This window comes from Vipera ursinii (genome assembly GCF_947247035.1).
Source record: "Vipera ursinii genome assembly, chromosome: 1".
In the NCBI taxonomy this organism is placed as follows: Eukaryota; Metazoa; Chordata; class Lepidosauria; order Squamata; family Viperidae; genus Vipera; species Vipera ursinii.
The window spans coordinates 235,496,331-235,514,934 of NC_139512.1; the positions used below are offsets into that span (position 1 = coordinate 235,496,331).

Here is an 18,604-nt window from a genome sequence, read left to right on the forward strand (position 1 = left end):
TTCCTGTTGTGTACAGTAGTTCAAAAATAAAGTTCTAAATCCTGAGGTCTGCTTGTAAACCTAGAGTTTTTTGGTCAAAGTTCAAGTGCTGAATAATTTATTGTGAGTAAAAGCTGGATACTAGTCACTTTCAAATCACTGAGAACCATACAGACCACTTGAAGTTAGTGTGGGTTTTGAAACACATTAATTGATTCCTATCTGCACAGCCAATATTTGATTTCTGGTATAAGAAGAATTTTACACCATAAAATTATTACAATATCCCAAAAGTAAAGGCACAGCTTTGAAATCTCAGACACTAGGAGAAATAGTAGTCTCTGGAGCCATCTGCTGGGCATGTGGTAGAATGGAAGGCAATGAATAAATTAGATATACGCCTTATTTCTTTGCTATCCTCCATAATGTTGACAGAAGTGTCTCCATTCCAGAAGGTGCCTCTGATTTATGTCTTGAAAGAGTTTCTTCTGATCATTATCATGTAAATGTGAACACAACAGTTATGGTTTTTTTTAAATTGGAATTGAAAGGACAAAGAAAAAAGGTTGAAAAGAAAATGCAAGTCAGCACCTATGTACTTCCACACAAAACAATTCATGCTTAGATTTAATCCTCATGCTTAAATGGAACTGGACATCTGCTACCAGCTGTAAAGTTCCTGGGTGGTCAGATTTTTTTATATTTTCTTACTATAGATTCTCAGGCAGACAAGAGAACCATTGTAAATATGGCGAGCTACAGATTACAGTTCTGTGTCTTGCAGAAAATTTCCTGTTGACGCCCCTTATTTTTATTTATTTTTTGTACTTTAACACAATCATACGCCTGTCTAAATGAACTGGAACAATGATGTTTGGGGAAATACAGGGTTTGTATTACGGTACTTTTATTAACACTTCGCCTGTAAGAACTAATGGCAGATTCAAACAGAATTTTTAAATGTTACAAAAGTCTGCTATGATCACATTCCAAATGCCAGTGCTGTTGAAAACCAAATTAAATCTCCTTTTTGATTTCTGCTGCAATATATTGTATTATTTGGTTCATAAATTATATAAGGAATTGAATCTCGCTACATTTTTTTAGTATGGTTTCAAGATGGTTGTGTTTCAGTTTTTGCAATAGAGACTAGTAGAACCATCGTCTTTAAAGAAAATACATACAGTAATGAGAATAAGCATTAAGGAATTAAGCCAAATCTTATTGTCTTCATTTTATGCTTAAGTTTATTTATTATTTCTTGCATGGCATCTTTCTTTTTTATATAATTATTATTTTTATTAGTTTATGATATATAATACAGAAGTACAAAAGAAAATAGTAGGAAAATAGGGGAGGAAAAAGGGAAGGGAAAGGTATGGGGGAAAGGGGAAAAAAAGAAAAGGCATTGACTTCTGACTCCCTTTGGTGCAGTAGAATAAGATAATAACATCAAACCTCAACTTTTTACTGTTATATAATAATATAAACTAGCCATCTCTATAACAACAAACCTATTAATCGGTAAAACCCAAAATCAAGGTTTCATTTTTTCTCCCACCTCAAGCACAAAGTCCAGAAGCGGTTTACAAGTAGAAACAAAAGTAATTTTTTTCTTTAATCAAAGTAATATTTATTATTGCTTGCACAACAGGTTTCATAATGAAAATTCTATGAGCAAAATGATAGCAAAGGGATAATTCTGACTCTCTTATTCCACAGTGAAAGAAACCGTTTGTAATGTTTTAGTGAGCGTACAAAGTCAAGAAAAGTTCCTTCCATTTTGAATACTTTCCTTGCTACCCTTTTGTGCTGATATTTGCTTAAAGTCCGAGATTATATGTATGGCAGAAAAACAGGAGTCTATTAAGAAAGTTTAACAAAACCTCTTTGTGCTAATCTCAGATCCATAAATATGCATTGCATTTTTGATTGCTTAAATAGCTTCCTTAACAGAATGTAAAAGTGAAGCAGATAGTTCCATAAATTCCATTTATAGATATTAAATTTATTTTTAAGATCAATTTGGCACTTGAATAACAGTTACATTTGGCACACACAACTGTCTCAGAGCAGATCATTTAATGAGTGAGTTTGCCTTGTGCCCTTGCAATAAGAGTTTTGCTTTCTTTACAGAAGATTACACCAACAATTTGAAAGTTACAAAGAGCAAGTACGAAAAATAGGTGAGGAATCCCGTCGTTATCAAGGAGAACACAAAGATGATGCACCCACGTGTGGGATCTGTCACAAAACTAAGTTTGCTGATGGTTGTGGCCATTTATGCTCTTACTGCCGGACAAAGTTTTGTGCCAGGTGCGGAGGCCGTGTTTCCCTACGATCAAACAATGTAAGTTTTCTATTGTGTCTAATGCATCATGACTGACTAGTACAGTCTGCTTATGTAGGCTTCTTTTTGGTTACGTGGTTTTCTTTCTGTCTCTTTTCTACCTCTCTCCTTTAACCTCTTGTATTTCCTTTTATTTGTCCATACTCTTATGTTTGTTTTTAAAATTCCTCACTCAGCATTTTTTGGGGGTATGTGTTTTTTTCCTCTTTGGTCAATTTAACTATAGATTGAGCAAAGAAGAAACACAGGAAGGGAAACATAAATGTTCATCATATGCTGGTTCTTTCTACCTAACAATGGCAAGAGAGCTTGTCTCAATATACTATATTGTAAATGACTTATAAGGGACGCGGTGGCTCAGTGGGTTAGGACGTTGAGGTCGATCAGAAGGTCGGCAGTTTGGCGGGTCGAATCCCGAGTGCCGCGTAACAGTGAGCGCCTGTTACTCGTCCCAGCTTCTGCCAACCTAGCAGTTCGAAAGCATGTAAAAATGCAAGTAGAAAAATAGGGACCACTACAGTGGGAAGGTAACAGCGTTCCGTGCGCCTTTGGCGTCTAATGCCGGCCACATGACCACGGAGACGTCCTCGGACAAGCGCTGGTTCTTCGGCTTTGAAACGGAGATGAGCACCAGTCCCTAGAGTTGGAAACGACTAGCACGCATGTGCGGGGGAACCTTTACCTTTACCTTTTTAAACGACTTATAAACTTTAAGTAATACTTAAATTGCATCATTGTGCAAGATTTTAAAACTGTTTGGCTGATAATTCATCAGCTCTAGCTTTGCTCTTAATTATATTTTCTAGGGCTGTTTAACTTTGCAGAATGTCTGGCTCTACTTCAGTGATCTATATACTTACTGACACTACATCTTTTGGGTACAATTCTTTTGTAATTCATTGTTTAGCAAACAAAAGCACAAACCTGATCAGATATATTTAACAATATCAATCAATGCTTCATATCTGCATATTGTTCAATGTTACATGTCTCCATATTTTTAACAATATCCATCACAGTGTTACATTTCAATGACACTTATTTGCATATTTTTAACAATATCAGTCAATGCTGCAAATCTGCATGTTCAATGGAGATAATTCATTTAATTTAGCCAATAAATATTGAGTCGTTTAACATTTCACAGTTAGTGTTCTGGAGTGAGTTTGCATTTCTGATACAAAAGAAATAAAAAGACAAAAAAGGATCTCTCTTTCTTTCTCTCTCTATGTTTCATCCAACCTTTATTATTTTTATAAATAATATCAGGGGTTCAAAGATCACAATATAAAGGGGTTTTTCCCCAGACCTTCGAGTATAATAATAATAAATGCACTGAAATCCAGAATTGAGAAGACAGAACAGACAGCAAACACTGCCTCATCAATGAAGCTGAAGAAACAGTGGATCACATGGTTAGCTACTGCAAGAAGATTTCGCAGACTGATTACAAGCAATAGCATAACAAAGTAGCAACAATGGTGCATTGGAATATGTAAAATTCCATGTGTATTTTTTTGCAAGCAAAAATTGATAGCACTACAAAAGTAATTGAAAATGATGCAATGTTCTGGGATTTTAGAATTCCAACAGATAATCACCAGCCATATAACATTCCAGACTTAACCATTGTTGATAAGAAAGACAAAAAAAGTCTGGATAGTGGACATCATAGTACCTGGAGAAAGCGGAATAGAAGAGAAAAACTGGAGAAAATAACAAAATACAAGGGCCTGAAAATGAAAGTAGAAACACTGTGGCAAAAGAAAATAAAGTTAGTCATAGTATTAGGTAAAGGTAAAGGTTCGCCCGCATATGCGTGCTAGTCGTTTCCAACTCTAGGGGCCGGTGCTCATCTCCGTTTCAAAGCCGAAGAGCCAGCGCTTGTCTGAGGACGTCTCTGTGGTCATGTGGCCAGCATGACTAGACGCCAAAGGCGCACGGAACGCTGTTACCTTCCCACCGTAGTGGTCCCTATTTTTCTACTTGCATTTTTACATGCTTTCGAACTGCTAGGTTGGCAGAAGCTGGGACGAGTAACAGGCGCTCACTCTGTTACGCTGCACTCGGGATTCGACCCACCAAACTGCCGACCTTCTGATCGACAAGCTCAGCGTCCTAACCCACTGAGCCACCGCGTCCCTAGTCATAGTATTAGTAATAGTAATAGGCACCTTGGGTGCAATCCCAGAACAAGCACTGCTTGAACACAATTGCCATTGACAAAATTAGTCAATTGCGAAAGGCAGCTTTACTTGGAATAATTTACACCCTTCAATGATACCTCTAACACCATCAAATATAAACATAGGGAAGGACTCGATACGTGGCTAAAAATACCAAATTCAGTCTAATCATCTGGCTGACTGTGCAACCAATCATAGTAATAAATTCTTGGACCCCCAATCAGGAGACAGAGCTCTAGTGATTAAAAAAAAATCCTGACTGCATTTAAGTGAACTTTTAGTCTTTTCTTTTTTCACCATTAGCATCTCATGGAACTCCATAAAGATCTCATAGAATCCCGAAGGTTCCATGGGCGGCACAGTTTTGAAAACTCTGCTCTAGATCACAATTTAAAAATTATTTTGTGGATAATTATAGTTTATTTTTTCTGTTTAAATTAAAGGATTAGGAACTTTATTTCTATTAAATTATTATGTGGAACAGCTTTTCACACTAATCCAATGCAGTGCAGATTACACAAACAAAGAAGTCATGCTAGAATTATCCTTAAAACTGTTTGAATGCTTCTTGTTCAACTCTACTTATGTAGTCACAGTAACACCTTAAACTTCTGAGATTAATAGTAGATCATGTAGTCTGTTTCTCAGTATACCACAATGCGCCACACACTCTGAATCGTGAGGAAAGAGATTTTATGAGATTTCTAATTATGGCTAGTTGAATTTTACATGATTATAACAGGTTGAAAATGCAGACTAGAGGGAGTAGTGCAACATTTTTACTATATGTTGTTTTTTATTATATGTGCTTGTTTTTGTTTATAATTTGTTTTATTGTATGTGCTTTTACCTGCTGACCCATTGTATTGCTAGATGTGTTTTGCACAGGGAAGTTTGCTCATTGACTATTTAAAGGTACAGTGGTTTAATAAGTACACGGGAGCATGCTACCATTTCAGAAAGTTATGAATATCCATAACTATAAACTTTCCTCAGCTGCTCAGTGTTTTATCTCCTCCTTTCACTCAGCTATGGCGTGTCTGTGATATTAAGCAACTTGGTCAGAACAGGTGTGGCTCTAAGCTAATGAGATATTTTCTTTATTCATGTCAGAAGCATCTACAAACTATAGACTTGCAGCATTCAACACTGAGCAAGTAAAATAGGCATAAAATAGGTTATAAAAATATCATACATTTAAAAGTATGTTAAATATATAGGATTATATATTTCAGCCAGTACGTCAACAAGCATTTTCTTTCACCAGCTTGAGGTCCTCCCCCGTATATGTTGAAGAACATCCTTGTTAATACAAAAGAAGCATATCTAGAATGTTTCCAACGACTAGAGATTGTCTGCTCCATATTGCTATCTTTCTGTGCTGATAAAAATATGTGGATATGATCATAAAATATGTGGAATATTCCTAGCAGTGAACATATTAAAACTAGGACAAATTTTTAGAAGTGAATTTAGAATGCTCTTAACTTTTTTAATCTGTGCCCGAAAAGTATTTCCAAATTACAACACCATCAAAGCCATTTATTGCAGTTGCTGACTTTGATATGCTTTTAAATAGGTTTGCAACTTGACTCTTGATCAGCCTTTTGTATCCTGATGCCCATCAGATGAATTGGCCATCTGGCTGGGATTTGTGTGCAAGCTAGTTTGGAAAAACTGCTATTAATTTTACCAACTTTTCAAATAGGAAAGCAGAATTTCTACTTCAGCCACTGTGAATTAAAAGTCCTACCTGGAAATCAGGATAGAATCGCCAAATTGTTTCTCAGGGCTGCTGCAGAATAATTGGCAACTTACAAAAGTTGCACTTAGGGTGGAGATTAATGGACAAATTATATTAATAATAGCCTTGTGCTGTTGTGATTCAGGGTCAGCCTGTGGGTTCGGTAGTTGGGTCGGATGATTCAGAGGAGGAGGCGGGGGGTGTTGGAGACCTTGCTGAGGATAGTATTGAGGCTCCGCAGAGCCCTCAGCCAGGCCCCTCCTATCTGGTCACGACGCAGACCCAGCTGTGTGAGCCTGACAGCGTGGATGAAGATGACCCACAGCTGGCCCTGTTCAAGGACGCCCGACGCAGGAGGCAGTCAATCAGGAGTAAGCAGAGGAAGGCAATGGGGCACCTCGGAAGGAGGCAGAGAGAAGCCGCGCCCTGAACTGTTTAAAAGGGGAATGCATGGGAGGGCTGGTTTCCTGAAGGCAACCGTTTGAATAGCTCCTGTTTCATGGTTCGTGTTTGCTCTCTTTGCTCTGTTTTATTTTAATAAATTTGGCAGGCTTAGTTCCAGCCTCTTGCCGTTTTGTAAAAGGGGTTGTCCCTGCCTTTTCTGCAGGGCCGGTAGTAGGCTGGTACAGAACATGTGCCAAGTAAGAAATTAAATTTAAACATCCCTACCATGTTTAGGCTGTGTCCTCTGCTGAGTCCTGATGCATTTCAAAAACAACATGATATGCTAGCTAGGCTTTTAAATCTTGGGTTGTGGTTCCAGAAACATTGTATAGTCCAAAGCATCATTTTGATGCTTGTCTGGAATAACTACCAGTTCTTCTTCCTCTATGCCAAATCTTGTTTCAGACTTTCCTGACTTTCAGTTCTAGACCTTTCCCAATTTTCAGGAATGACATTATATGCAGGGCCAGAGATTGTAATGGGAAAACTCTTAAAAAATGTATTTCATATACAGCATGGCTTTTTGAATCTTTGGTGGGCTATTAAAACTGACATGCTGAATCCAGATATATCAATTCTGCTTGCAACTGTTTTCATTTCTTCTAAAAAGTCTTCGAAGGTATTTGTGGGGAAAATACTTTCTGTGAAAAGAAACTGTAGATATTTTCATTTAAAATGTATTTCATTTTCAGCGAATTTTGCTTTTATAGAAACATTGGAATTGCTTTATTTATATATGCCTATTAATGTTTTCCTCCTCTTCCCCCCCCCTTTTCTTTATATATTTCTTCTTTCTCTGCTTCCCTGGATGCTTTCCCAAAGGAGGACAAAGTGGTTAGAATCCATTCTTCTTCTTATATTATTATAATGTTACTAGATATATTTTGAAACAAGTTATTGTGACATGCTGATTGGCCATTCAATGAAAAAACAGACCCCAGGTTACATGCCAATTCTAAAATCCAGCTATTTAAACAAAGAATATATTTGCAAAATTTAAAAGACAGCAGCTAAATTTCTTTTGTATTAAAACTGACCGTATTATTTATGCAGGGCAATATTAATTTTGGAAACAGAAAACTTAATTTTTATGATACTTTGCTGTTTTGCATGGGAAATCAATGAAATAAATTCATACATTAATTCATAAAATGCAGCAATAACTTGTTTTCGAATTGCAACTTTAGTTTTTTTAATAGTATTGATGTACATATATGTTACATTATGAATTTAATCATATAGCATCAGATCCATTCACAGTTTCTAATGTTTTAGGCAAAGTTATTAAATAATTACCTCAGAAGCTCTGCCGCTTTTGTACATGTAATGTATGTGATGTCATAACACACATGCAAAAAGAACTGGAGCTGATGATATTTATTTTATAAAGCCCTTCTCCCATGCCTCTGTGTAGCACTTAAGTTTTGAAATTGTTAGTCTTAAATATGAAATTTTTGGTGCATTTTGTCAGAAATCCGGTTAATAGTAATTAACAGATATTGTTTCTGAAATTTCCTGAAATTTCTCCCTATCTCTAAAAATAATATACTATGCACTTTTTATTGTGAATATGAATTCCACATTCCCGTTTGGGAACATTAAAAATGATAGACAAACTATCTTTGTATCCCATTTTTTTTGTTTGTTTCATCTAGGAGCCCTAACAAACTGCCAAAGGATTTCAGAAGTCTTAGCAATGGAATCTGGTGGGCAGTAGGGGACGAATTCACATTTTGTAGCCATCCTGACAGCTTTAGAGAGGAGGGGTCCTTGGTACTCTCTTAACCTGGTTGCAGACATTTCATTACCCAAACTAGGTAACACTGATGATATTGTCAATTTTTGAGTAATGAAATGTCTGCAAGAAAACAACCGAGACATCAAGGACCCCTCATTTCATCCTTGACCTACTAATATTTTCCATTATTAGTACCTTTAGAGAGGGCTTAGCAATAACACAATCTTTACGAAAGAAGCATAAAGAGATTTTTTCCCCCCAATACTTTACTCCATTCTCTTAGAGCAGGGGTATCCAACCTTGGAAAGTTTTTAAGACTTATGGCCGGCTGGGGAATTGTGAGGTTGAACTCCACATCTTAAAGGCTTAGTGCACGTATTTTGTATACCTGCTAAAATGTGAATATAATGGTTACTTAACAATTAGCTAAAAAAATCATGAACAGTTGAGGAGGAGGATACTGGGACAGGTGTTCTCTGTGTTAAAAGATCTCGGCCAACTTTCCCCCAAATAACTATGGATGATACCTTGAAGCATTCTCTGCAGGCTTGAAATTCTGGATATTGTCATTCCAATGGATCTGAAAATTAATCAATGCACTTTCTCTTTGATCAAGTTTCAATTTAGTTAATGTTATTCATGCCATGACAATTAGTAAGGATCAATGTTTCATGTTTCTTAACCCTATATTTTGGGCAAATATTGAAACTGAAGATTACCTCTGCATCATGTAGACCAGACGTGTCAAACACAAGGCCCAGGGGCCAGATCCGGCCCGCGAAGTGGTTTCATGCGGCCCGCGAAGCCATCCTGGGAACAGTGAGGGAACGGCCCCCACTGCTTTGGCCCTGGCCCAGAGACCCTCAGATCTGTCCCACTCCTGCCCAGGCCCCCATAGGCACCCTTGATGCGAACGATGTAGAGCTGGCCACGCCCACCCACTAGGCCATACGCACTCTAGCCACGCCCACCCTGTAGGCCACACCCACCCGGCCCCCTGAGGGCAACCGCAATGCTGATGCGGCCCTCAATGAAATTGAGTTTGACACCCCTGATGTAGACCATTTATATGTAATTTTGGATATTGGCAATGACATACATAATCTGTATGGATTAGTCATGTATTTAAATTTGAAATGAGGGAAATGCTACTGTATCTATAGATTGATACTTAATAGAAAATAATTTCTACTTATCCCCTGGCAGCTCATGTTCCAAGTACATTTATTTAGAAGTAGATTGACAAGCTGACAGTTTAAGAAAATAAATTACGTCTTTCATTGAAGGCGGCCATTAATGAACTTTATAGCTAAAGCCAGATATAAAATGCTCAGCCTGAATAAGACTGGACTGCCTGGACCAGTCAAGCTTTAATGTCCTTTGCTTCTGGAAATAATTTTTTAATATTCAAAGGCATTACCTAAGTTAGAAAAGCTTTAGGAAAACCTGTCAGTATAGTACACATCGTGGTGTAGAGGGATGGAGGCTGAACACATACAGTATAAATGACCCTTGCTAAGAGATAGATCTCGAGGGACGTGGTGGCTCAGTGGGTTAGGACACTGAGCTTATCTATCAGAAGGTCGGCAGTTTGCCGGGTCGAATCCCGAGTGCCGCATAGCAGAGTGAGCGCCTGTTACTCATCCCAGCTTCTGCCAACCTAGCAGTTTGAAAGCACGTAAAAAATGCAAGTAGAAAAATAGGAACCATTACGGTGGGAAGGTAACAGCATTCCGTGCACCTTTGGTGTCTAGTCATGCCAGCCACATGACCACGGAGACGTCCTCGGACAAGCTGGCTCTTCGGCTTTGAAACGGAGATGAGCACCGGCCCCTAGAGTTGGAAACGACTAGCACGCATGTGCGGGGGAACCTTTACCTTTACCTAAGAGATAGATAGCTCCAGAACATTTAGTCTTATATTCAGAACTTGTCATCAACTTTGTTGCTTCACCAATTAGCCTACTCTTTCATTATAAACTATCTCATCCTTTATGCTCTTAGCTTAATTCCTTTGCTATGTATAACCATGCATGGATTTTATGCATAAATTATATATTTGAAACACTTTTTTTTCTAACCCAAATACTCATTATGGGTAGTCCTGAGCTTATGACTACAATTGAGCCCATAATTTCTGTTGCTAAGTGAGATGGTTGTTAAGTGAGTTTTGCCCCATCTTAACGGCTTTTTTTTTGCCATAGCTGTTAAATGAATCACTGTAGCTGTTAATACGATTTTTAAAATGCATCTGGCTTCCCCATGGATTTTGCTTGTCAGAAAGTTAAAAAGGTAATCACATGACACCGGGACATGGTAACCATCAAATACAGTCAAGTTGCGAAGCGTCTGAATTTTGATTATGTGACCATGGGATACTGAACAGTCATAAGTGTGAAAAATGGTCATAAGTTACTTTTTTCAGTGTCATAACTTTGAACAGTCACTAAATGAATTGTTTTAAGTCAAGGACTACCTGTATTCTCATTTATTCTTGGGCCTTGGAACAGCACAGTTGTACCTGTACCTTCTTTTCTTGTTCCCACCTACCCATTCTTCTTTTATTTACAATAAAATTTCTCAAACTAATCCTTAATTTTATCAAACTCACCATTCATTGGAGTGTAACTTCTCCTTACAGTATCCTCCACTTACAACAGGATCTGTTTTTCTTTTCTCCATTAGTTCATGCCAGTTATCCATATTCCGCTCTTGCATTGCAATTTGCAATCTTCCATATGTCCTGGATGTCAATGAGTAGGTCTGCTAATAGTGAACTTTACCATTCATCATAGCGTTAGCCAAGCCTACTGTATCTCATATTGTTTTTAATAGTATAAAATATAGACCGGTTTACCAGCCTTAATTGTGCCTATACTACATGAAGCTTTACTTACTCATCGTTGATATATTTGGGCATAATTTGGTCAATATGCCATAAACACAACCAAAACCCAATTCTGCCCCGTGCTATTTTATGCAAGCTGTGATCACTAATCCAAGGACTATTTACTGTGATCTCATTCCACAAATTAAGAAGTACTTGCAGCATACTTGCAGCATATATTCAGGATACTCAACCCAAATGAGAAGTATTTTGGATAATTTATCTGAGCCGTAGCCATTGTACTTGACCACCAAAACCTATTCAGTTTCTTCAGCCGATATGTAGTAAAAGCACCACTTGTTTCTTCTATAACTATTTCTTTTTTAATTTTTCTTTGGAGAAATGTGTGCGGTTTGAACTGACAGCACTGCTGGCTAAAAATAATTAAGATTTTTTTTCTTTTTGACATTAAGATACCCTGATTTAAATAATAAAAAACCACTTCCAGAAAACAAATGATTTTTAGGATTAGAGGTCAGATTCTTTCTCCCTTCTCTTTTTCTTTTTTTTATTACACAGAATTTTAATCCTTATCCAGGATTAAAATACTATTTTAGCACTTGTGTGTTCCTAGATAAAAGATACACATCCTAGTACATTTTATATATTTTTCTATTCCTGTTATGTTTTATTGGTACCCCTATAGTCTAGTATTAACACTTACTGTAGTAGAACTGTGCATACCTTAGAAATATTTGTAACATGCTAGGCCTGATTTGAACCGCCTTTTTCAAAATATAAAAGTAACTGAATCTTTGGTTGGTCTCGTGAGGATGCTTCAGAGGTTACTTTTGGTTGTTTCCAATTGTACTACATGACAGCAATTTAGTAGTATGGAAAGAGGTACTTCTTACATATTCCTGTGTGTTAAAAATACCTCTTGGAGTACTTTACAGAGCCCTAGTATTTATCTTTTGTTGTCATCTTTAAATCTTCTACAGATATTCAGACAAGAAGCTCTAGCAAAATCTTTGACATTTCATATACATTTTACTGACAGATCTATAGTATCCAGGATTGCTTCATATTACTTATTCTTGATTTTTAAAAAGGCAGATAAATTAACATTGGGTGAAAAAGTGATCACATGCCCTATAGCTAATGTAGGGCATGTGATCACTATGCAGATTAGATTCCTAGGTAAAATTCTAGAAACCTGGTGTCAGGTCACTATAAAAGTCCAAATGGACCAATGCCGTAATCAGTGTAACATAGGTTCCTATGTTCTTCACCCTATATTATAGCATCAAAGGTCAAATATTGGGTTAATGCATCATGCTAGGCCATAATGTGATTTGTTTGCCTTAGCATATGGTGTGACCCAATCTCCATTTGCAGCTTGTAGAACAGCGCTTAAGCAGATCACAACCTTTATAACCTGAGATCACATCAACAATGTGAAATGACAAAATAACCAAATGTTTATGATGCTATTTTTTAGGTTTCTTTGTCTGACCTCCATCCCACCCCTAACCCCATTTAAAATTAATGGTGGGATTAGGAAACAGAGCCACATTTAACTAGTTCTCTGAAGCAAAACTACAGAGGAGTTAAATATTTTTGGAACAGATTTTAGATAGAAACATGCACATTGTGTATAAGCAATATTAGGTTGAACATCAAGCAAAGTGATGTTAATGTCACATCACCAATAAGCTTTTGAAAGCGGAAGCTATTAGTCCAAACGGCTTTTAGATTTTGCTTTCGGGAAGCATTACATCCACAGTACTGTATAGTTAGCATGGGAAATTAAAAGATTTGATGATATATCCTTGTGATGGGTATAAGAAGAATAAAGGAATAAAGAATCCTTGGTCAAGCAAAGCACGTGGATGGCCAGGAAATTTACTTCTGCTTTGCACCATACTAGAACTTATGGTGAACCTCAGGCATTATATGGCTATTCCAATGATAAGCCAGACAGCTGTGGAAGTAATACTATTGTTCTTGACTTTCTAATGAAATTTAACATCTGTACAATGCCTTTCAAAGTAATAGATACCCAATCAAAACTATAATTAGAGCAAAATGTAAAATACCAGAATAACCCTAGAAGGACAATGAGCATAGTTCAAGCTGTCCATGCTGGTGGAATTGGTAGCATAAGGAAAGTTCTGGTAAGGAGAACATAGAAGTAAGTTTTAGGATGTGGAATAAAATACAATTACTGCCCCCTAGGAAAGATAAACTTCTGGAAACTAAAAACCAATTTAACAACAGATAAATTACCAATGTGGCAGTCACATCAGAAAAACTGGATATTCTGTATAATGCAGAGTTAAAGAGTTGGAAAGAAGTATTAAACTTAAAGATACAGGATAGGCAGTCATGGCTGAATATCAATTGCTGGAGCTAAAATCACAAAATAGAACTGAACAACGCCAATATCCCATGATGATGTAGCAAATATTTTCCTAGAAGAACTGGACAGGCAAAATAACTTCACAAAAATCCAAATAATTTCAACAAGGAGGAAGGCTACCTATTGGTGTATATGTGCCAGTCAGTGATAGTGTGTGTTCCACTTTGTTGAAAGCAGAGGATATATAAGCACATGACATTTGTTGCCAAGTTGAATTTCCTGTCTGTTTTGAAGAAGCTAGCAACACGTCTAGAGAAATGTCAGTGCTTGACTTGTTGTTTCATGTGGCATAAACCAGAATTCATGTCATCCATAAACAAATAAACACTGCAATTTAACTTGTACTCTGAAATAACCTGACAAAATGACAGTATTCCAATTTAGTGCAGATCATATACAACTAATATATATATAATTTGTGCTATCTAATGTCAAACCTCTTCTAAAAATGTTGCCAAGAAAGCTACAGAGACTTGTCCAGGCAATTGTCAGGAATCAAAGCTGACTTGAAGGCACAACATTTATTTATGTTTTATTGGATTTTCTGAATTATCAGATGCTTGACTGGCATGTGGCCAAATACTGTAGCAATAACTTACATTGAGCTTTTAAACTGCAAAGGAATACAAGCGTTCCTTGCTTAATGATGGTGCAATGGAATACATGAATGACCATGAGAGAAAGAGAGGAGGAAATAACTGCATAGGATACAATAGGTCAAGACAGACAGGAACCCACAGTCGTTTAAGGGTCAGAGAATGAAACTTCAGAAAGACTCACCCAAATGGATTAAGTAATTAAAACTGGAGGTGGGAATTTTGTGTCTTCAGACTTGCAAGATTCTGTTAATGTAGAATGACGATAAAGTAGAATTAATCCATCTTGTCATGTTTCCTATCAGGTCTGCCCGGGAAGTCTGACAGATAGCAACTAGGACTGGCAACTCTATTTCTAAGCAATACCATCATAAAGTGCAAGATCACAAGGTCTCTGCTGACATAACAGTTATGGTTGTAACAGTTCTGGTTGCTGGTTGGTGCAAGGTCATGTGATCACCATTCCCAGCTTCCTCTTGGCTTCCCCATTGTCTTTGCATGTTGGAAATGACAGGGAAAGTTGCAAATGGGAATCACATGACTGCCTGATAATGCAGCTATCATATTTGTAAGCTGGTTGCCGAGTGGCAAGTGCCCCTCAACTCTGGAACGCTCTGATAGCCTCAGCTACGAAGAACAGTTGTAAGTCTCCATCATTGTAAGTTCAAACAGTTGTTGAATACTGGTTACTGAATGGGGACTACCTAGAGTTAAACTGGGACACATATTAATACAAATAATAAATTATATTACTTATACAATAATTCCCATGATGCACTCATTTTACTTTCCTTAGGTAAAGGACCACAAAATCACAAATCAAAATCAGTGTATTGTATTGAAGTGCCAGGAAAGAAAAAAATGAATCCAGAAGTCACATCATGTATTGAACTTTACTCACCCCTATCTAATCACCACTGGTGTTAAGAGACATGACGGATGGTCAGAATTAGCCAGTTACTTTATATATTGGCTGAAACACCTTCAACACTTGCAGTACCCATTGACATTGTTGGTCTAGTAATGATTAAGTCATCACATTTAAAAAGGGTGATGAAAATAAGCAATTTGTCAGGCAGTGGAAAACCTCGGCCCAGCAGGTAACCCCTTATTCAGAAACAGGTTTACTGAGCAGAAGACGTGTGGGTATGATACTGCTAGATCAGGGGTGTCAAACTCAATTTCATTGAGGGCCGCATCAGCATTGCGGTTGCCCTCAGGGGGCTGGGTGGGTATGGCCAGGGTGGGCGTGGCCTACTGGGTGGGCGTGGCTAGAGTGCGTATGGCCTACTGGGTGGGCATGGCCAGCTCTACATCATTGGCATCAAGGGTGCCTATGGGGGCCTGGGCAGGAGTGGGACAGATCTGAGGGTCTCTGGCAGAAGGAGGGTCTCTGGGCCAGGGCCAAGGCAGTGGGGGCCGTTCCCTCACTGTTTCCAGGATGGCTTCGCGGGCCACATGAAACCACGTCACCGGCCAGATCTGGCCCCCGGGCCTTGTGTTTGACATGTCTGTGCTAGATCATTCTATTACAGACAAGACTAAAATCATAGAAAAGTTCTTATCGGTTGTAGTACACAGAAACCACAGCTTGGTCTGTACGTTACATGCTATGTAGGTCTTTTCCTTCCATCTTCCTGAATCAATAAATATGTGGCTCTTCTCTTCCTGGCCTTGAGAGACCTGGCCTAAATTCACTTTAAACTACAAACCACTGGTTCCCATCTCACTGGCGTCACATCTTTCACAATACTTTTAAGTGTCTTTTGAAGGGCTGTTTGAAGCTTATTATTTATAATAATATAGTTATTATTTTAATCCGCTGCTGAGTAGCAGCTCAATATAGTAAAGACAAGTAATGGTTAGATTAGATTTTCTCCTTAATTCTCACATCCAGGGACAATGATACTTTTTTCATATTCTCAATTTGTAGTGCAGAAACCGATTTAAAAACTTATGCAAGATTGAGGGGGAAAATGCATTTGTGATACCACAGGCATCTAGTAGTTCTGCTCCTCTACTTCGATAAGGGTTACCCATGTATTCATCTTATTTCTAATATCAGGGGAGATGATTTTCCAAGGACAGTGCTTAGCCAACAGTATAATTCTAGAGCATGTTCCTTCTGAATGAACCTTTATTGTCAAAGTACAACCATGTATACATTGAGATTAGCTGAGCCTCCCTTCGTGCTCCCACCCCCCCAACTCACAGTGACAATAAACCCTCCCTCTTATTACACCATGTGAACTGATTGCACCACACACCGGCCTCGCAAGTCAATTCTGCATAAAGTTTATAAAAATTGTTTCCCGTTCAAAAGCCTAACAGCCCACGTTAATAGGATGGATAAACACAATTGGATAGTGGCAGTCCCACAAGTAACTTGGAGTTTAAAGGTAATAACTACCGCACTGGTAAGAAGCTCACTAAAGGCCAGTGCAGATCATGGAATGATAGTCTCAACATTTGTTGAATAACTAGTGCCAGGAACTGCCTGCCACAACTGTATTCAGCACTGGAAAGTTACAGGAAGAGAAGAATAATTTAAAAAGGTTAGCGTTGCTTCTGGGCACATAGGTTCATTTCTTTCTATCCCACTGTAGTTACTGATCAAAAAAGGCTTTGCAGATTTTTATAGTATTTCAGTACAACTGAGAATCATTCTCTTTCATCATATATAAATGGCCCATTAATGCTTCCCCTTAGTTCTAGTACAAGCTCTCTCAAAATGACATGAAACCTCTTAGAAATACAGGCTCTTCTGAGTTTGCTGGTTTCTCTTTATTGACATATTTATGCCTGTGAATTATTTTGAAGTCTAGGAAAGTAAGAACAGAAAGAGATGAAATTGCCTATGCAGCCCATCCTAAACATTATAGTTGTTCTACCTGAATATTACAATAGATTACACTACAGTCAAAACCAACTACCATCAGGTTTTGGCACTCTGAATGTGGTTGAAAAGATCCATTATTCAATAAAAGCACTCTCTGTGTAATGTATTTGTCAATTTTTCTAAGAATGCCAGGGAAATAATGAGAAACCATAAGCTATGGAACACTCTGATCTCATAAAAAATACACCTCCTAGCAACCAGCTGACATTTTTAATACTGCAGAAAGTCAGGAAAGTTCAAACTTTTGATAGAAAAGAATTCAGAGAATTGAAGTGGTAGTACTGTTTGACTAGACGTCAGTTAAACCCTGATGTAAAAGGTTTTCATGTGTACATGTCAATAGGATGAATCAACTGAAATGCGTCTGAATAAAGAGGGGGAATATCAATATGTATTAATGAGGTAGACCAGACATTCTACATGGAAATAATAAAATCTCGGTGTGGTATGAATAAGCACTGCAAATAATAATAATTTGCACTGTTCTCTACTTCCTACAGTAACATTTTATGCAGTGCAAATTGTATATTAAAGGCAGGCGGGAAGGGAGAAGCTAGGCAGGGGTGTCAAACTCAATTTCATTGAGGGCCGCATCAGCATTGCGGTTGCCCTCAGGGGGCCGGGTGGGTATGGCCAGGGTGGGCGTGGCTAGAGTGCGTATGGCCTACTGGGTGGGCGTGGCCAGCTCTACCTCATTCGCATCAAGGGTGCCTATGGGGGCCTGGGCAGAAGTGGGACAGATCTGAGGGTTTCTGGCAGAAGGAGGGTCTCTGGGCCAGGGCCAAAGCAGTGGGGGCCATTCCCTCACTGTTTCCAGGATGGCTTCGCGGGCCACATGAAACCACTTCACGGGCCGGATCTGGCCCCCGGGCCTTGTGTTTGACATGTCTGAGCTAGGGTTTTTTTTTTCAATTAAAGATTTCTAGAAAGGCATTTTGTTTTCACTTGCAGTACCCATCACTTGTTCTTAAATTATCAATGGTTGCGATGACATGACTGATACTTGGAAAAACAGGAACAATGTATTTCTATGTAAGTGGGAAAACAGAGCATCTAAAACTTTTATGTAAGATGTTGTCTTCCCACATCTTTTCTCACTTTTGTCCTCTTTCTTGGAACAAACAAAAAGATGTCTTGCTCCCTTTTAGAGCTTCCATCGCGTGTCAGCATTTCATCTCTGATATTCTATGACAGCTGCCCTCTATATCCTTTGAGTTTCTTGGGTAAAAACTTTATAGGAGTAAGAGTTTTATTTTCTTGGTGCCCATGAATGAATCTCAGACTTCACATATGATTCACTTTAGTCTCTATTTGGAGTTATTTGAGCTGTGACTTTGGTCTTAGACCTCTAGTTGCCTTTTCTATTAAGTCTCTTGAAGAAGATCAGTGTGGATTAGATCCATTGGCACCTAGTTCATGC

At 38.1% G+C, this 18,604-nt stretch overlaps 1 protein-coding gene across 1 annotated transcript in view; it reads left to right on the forward strand.

Annotated features, from left to right (window-relative positions):
* RIMS1 (regulating synaptic membrane exocytosis 1) overlaps nt 1-18,604 on the forward strand; it is a gene marked incomplete at both ends in the record, with an annotated part of 283,958 nt that overhangs the window by 123,784 nt on the left and 141,570 nt on the right. Inside the window, one exon of the mRNA XM_083350593.1 lies at nt 2,116-2,329. Coding sequence (XP_083206719.1) covers nt 2,116-2,329 — 214 coding nt within the window. The remainder of the gene's footprint in view (nt 1-2,115; nt 2,330-18,604) is intronic.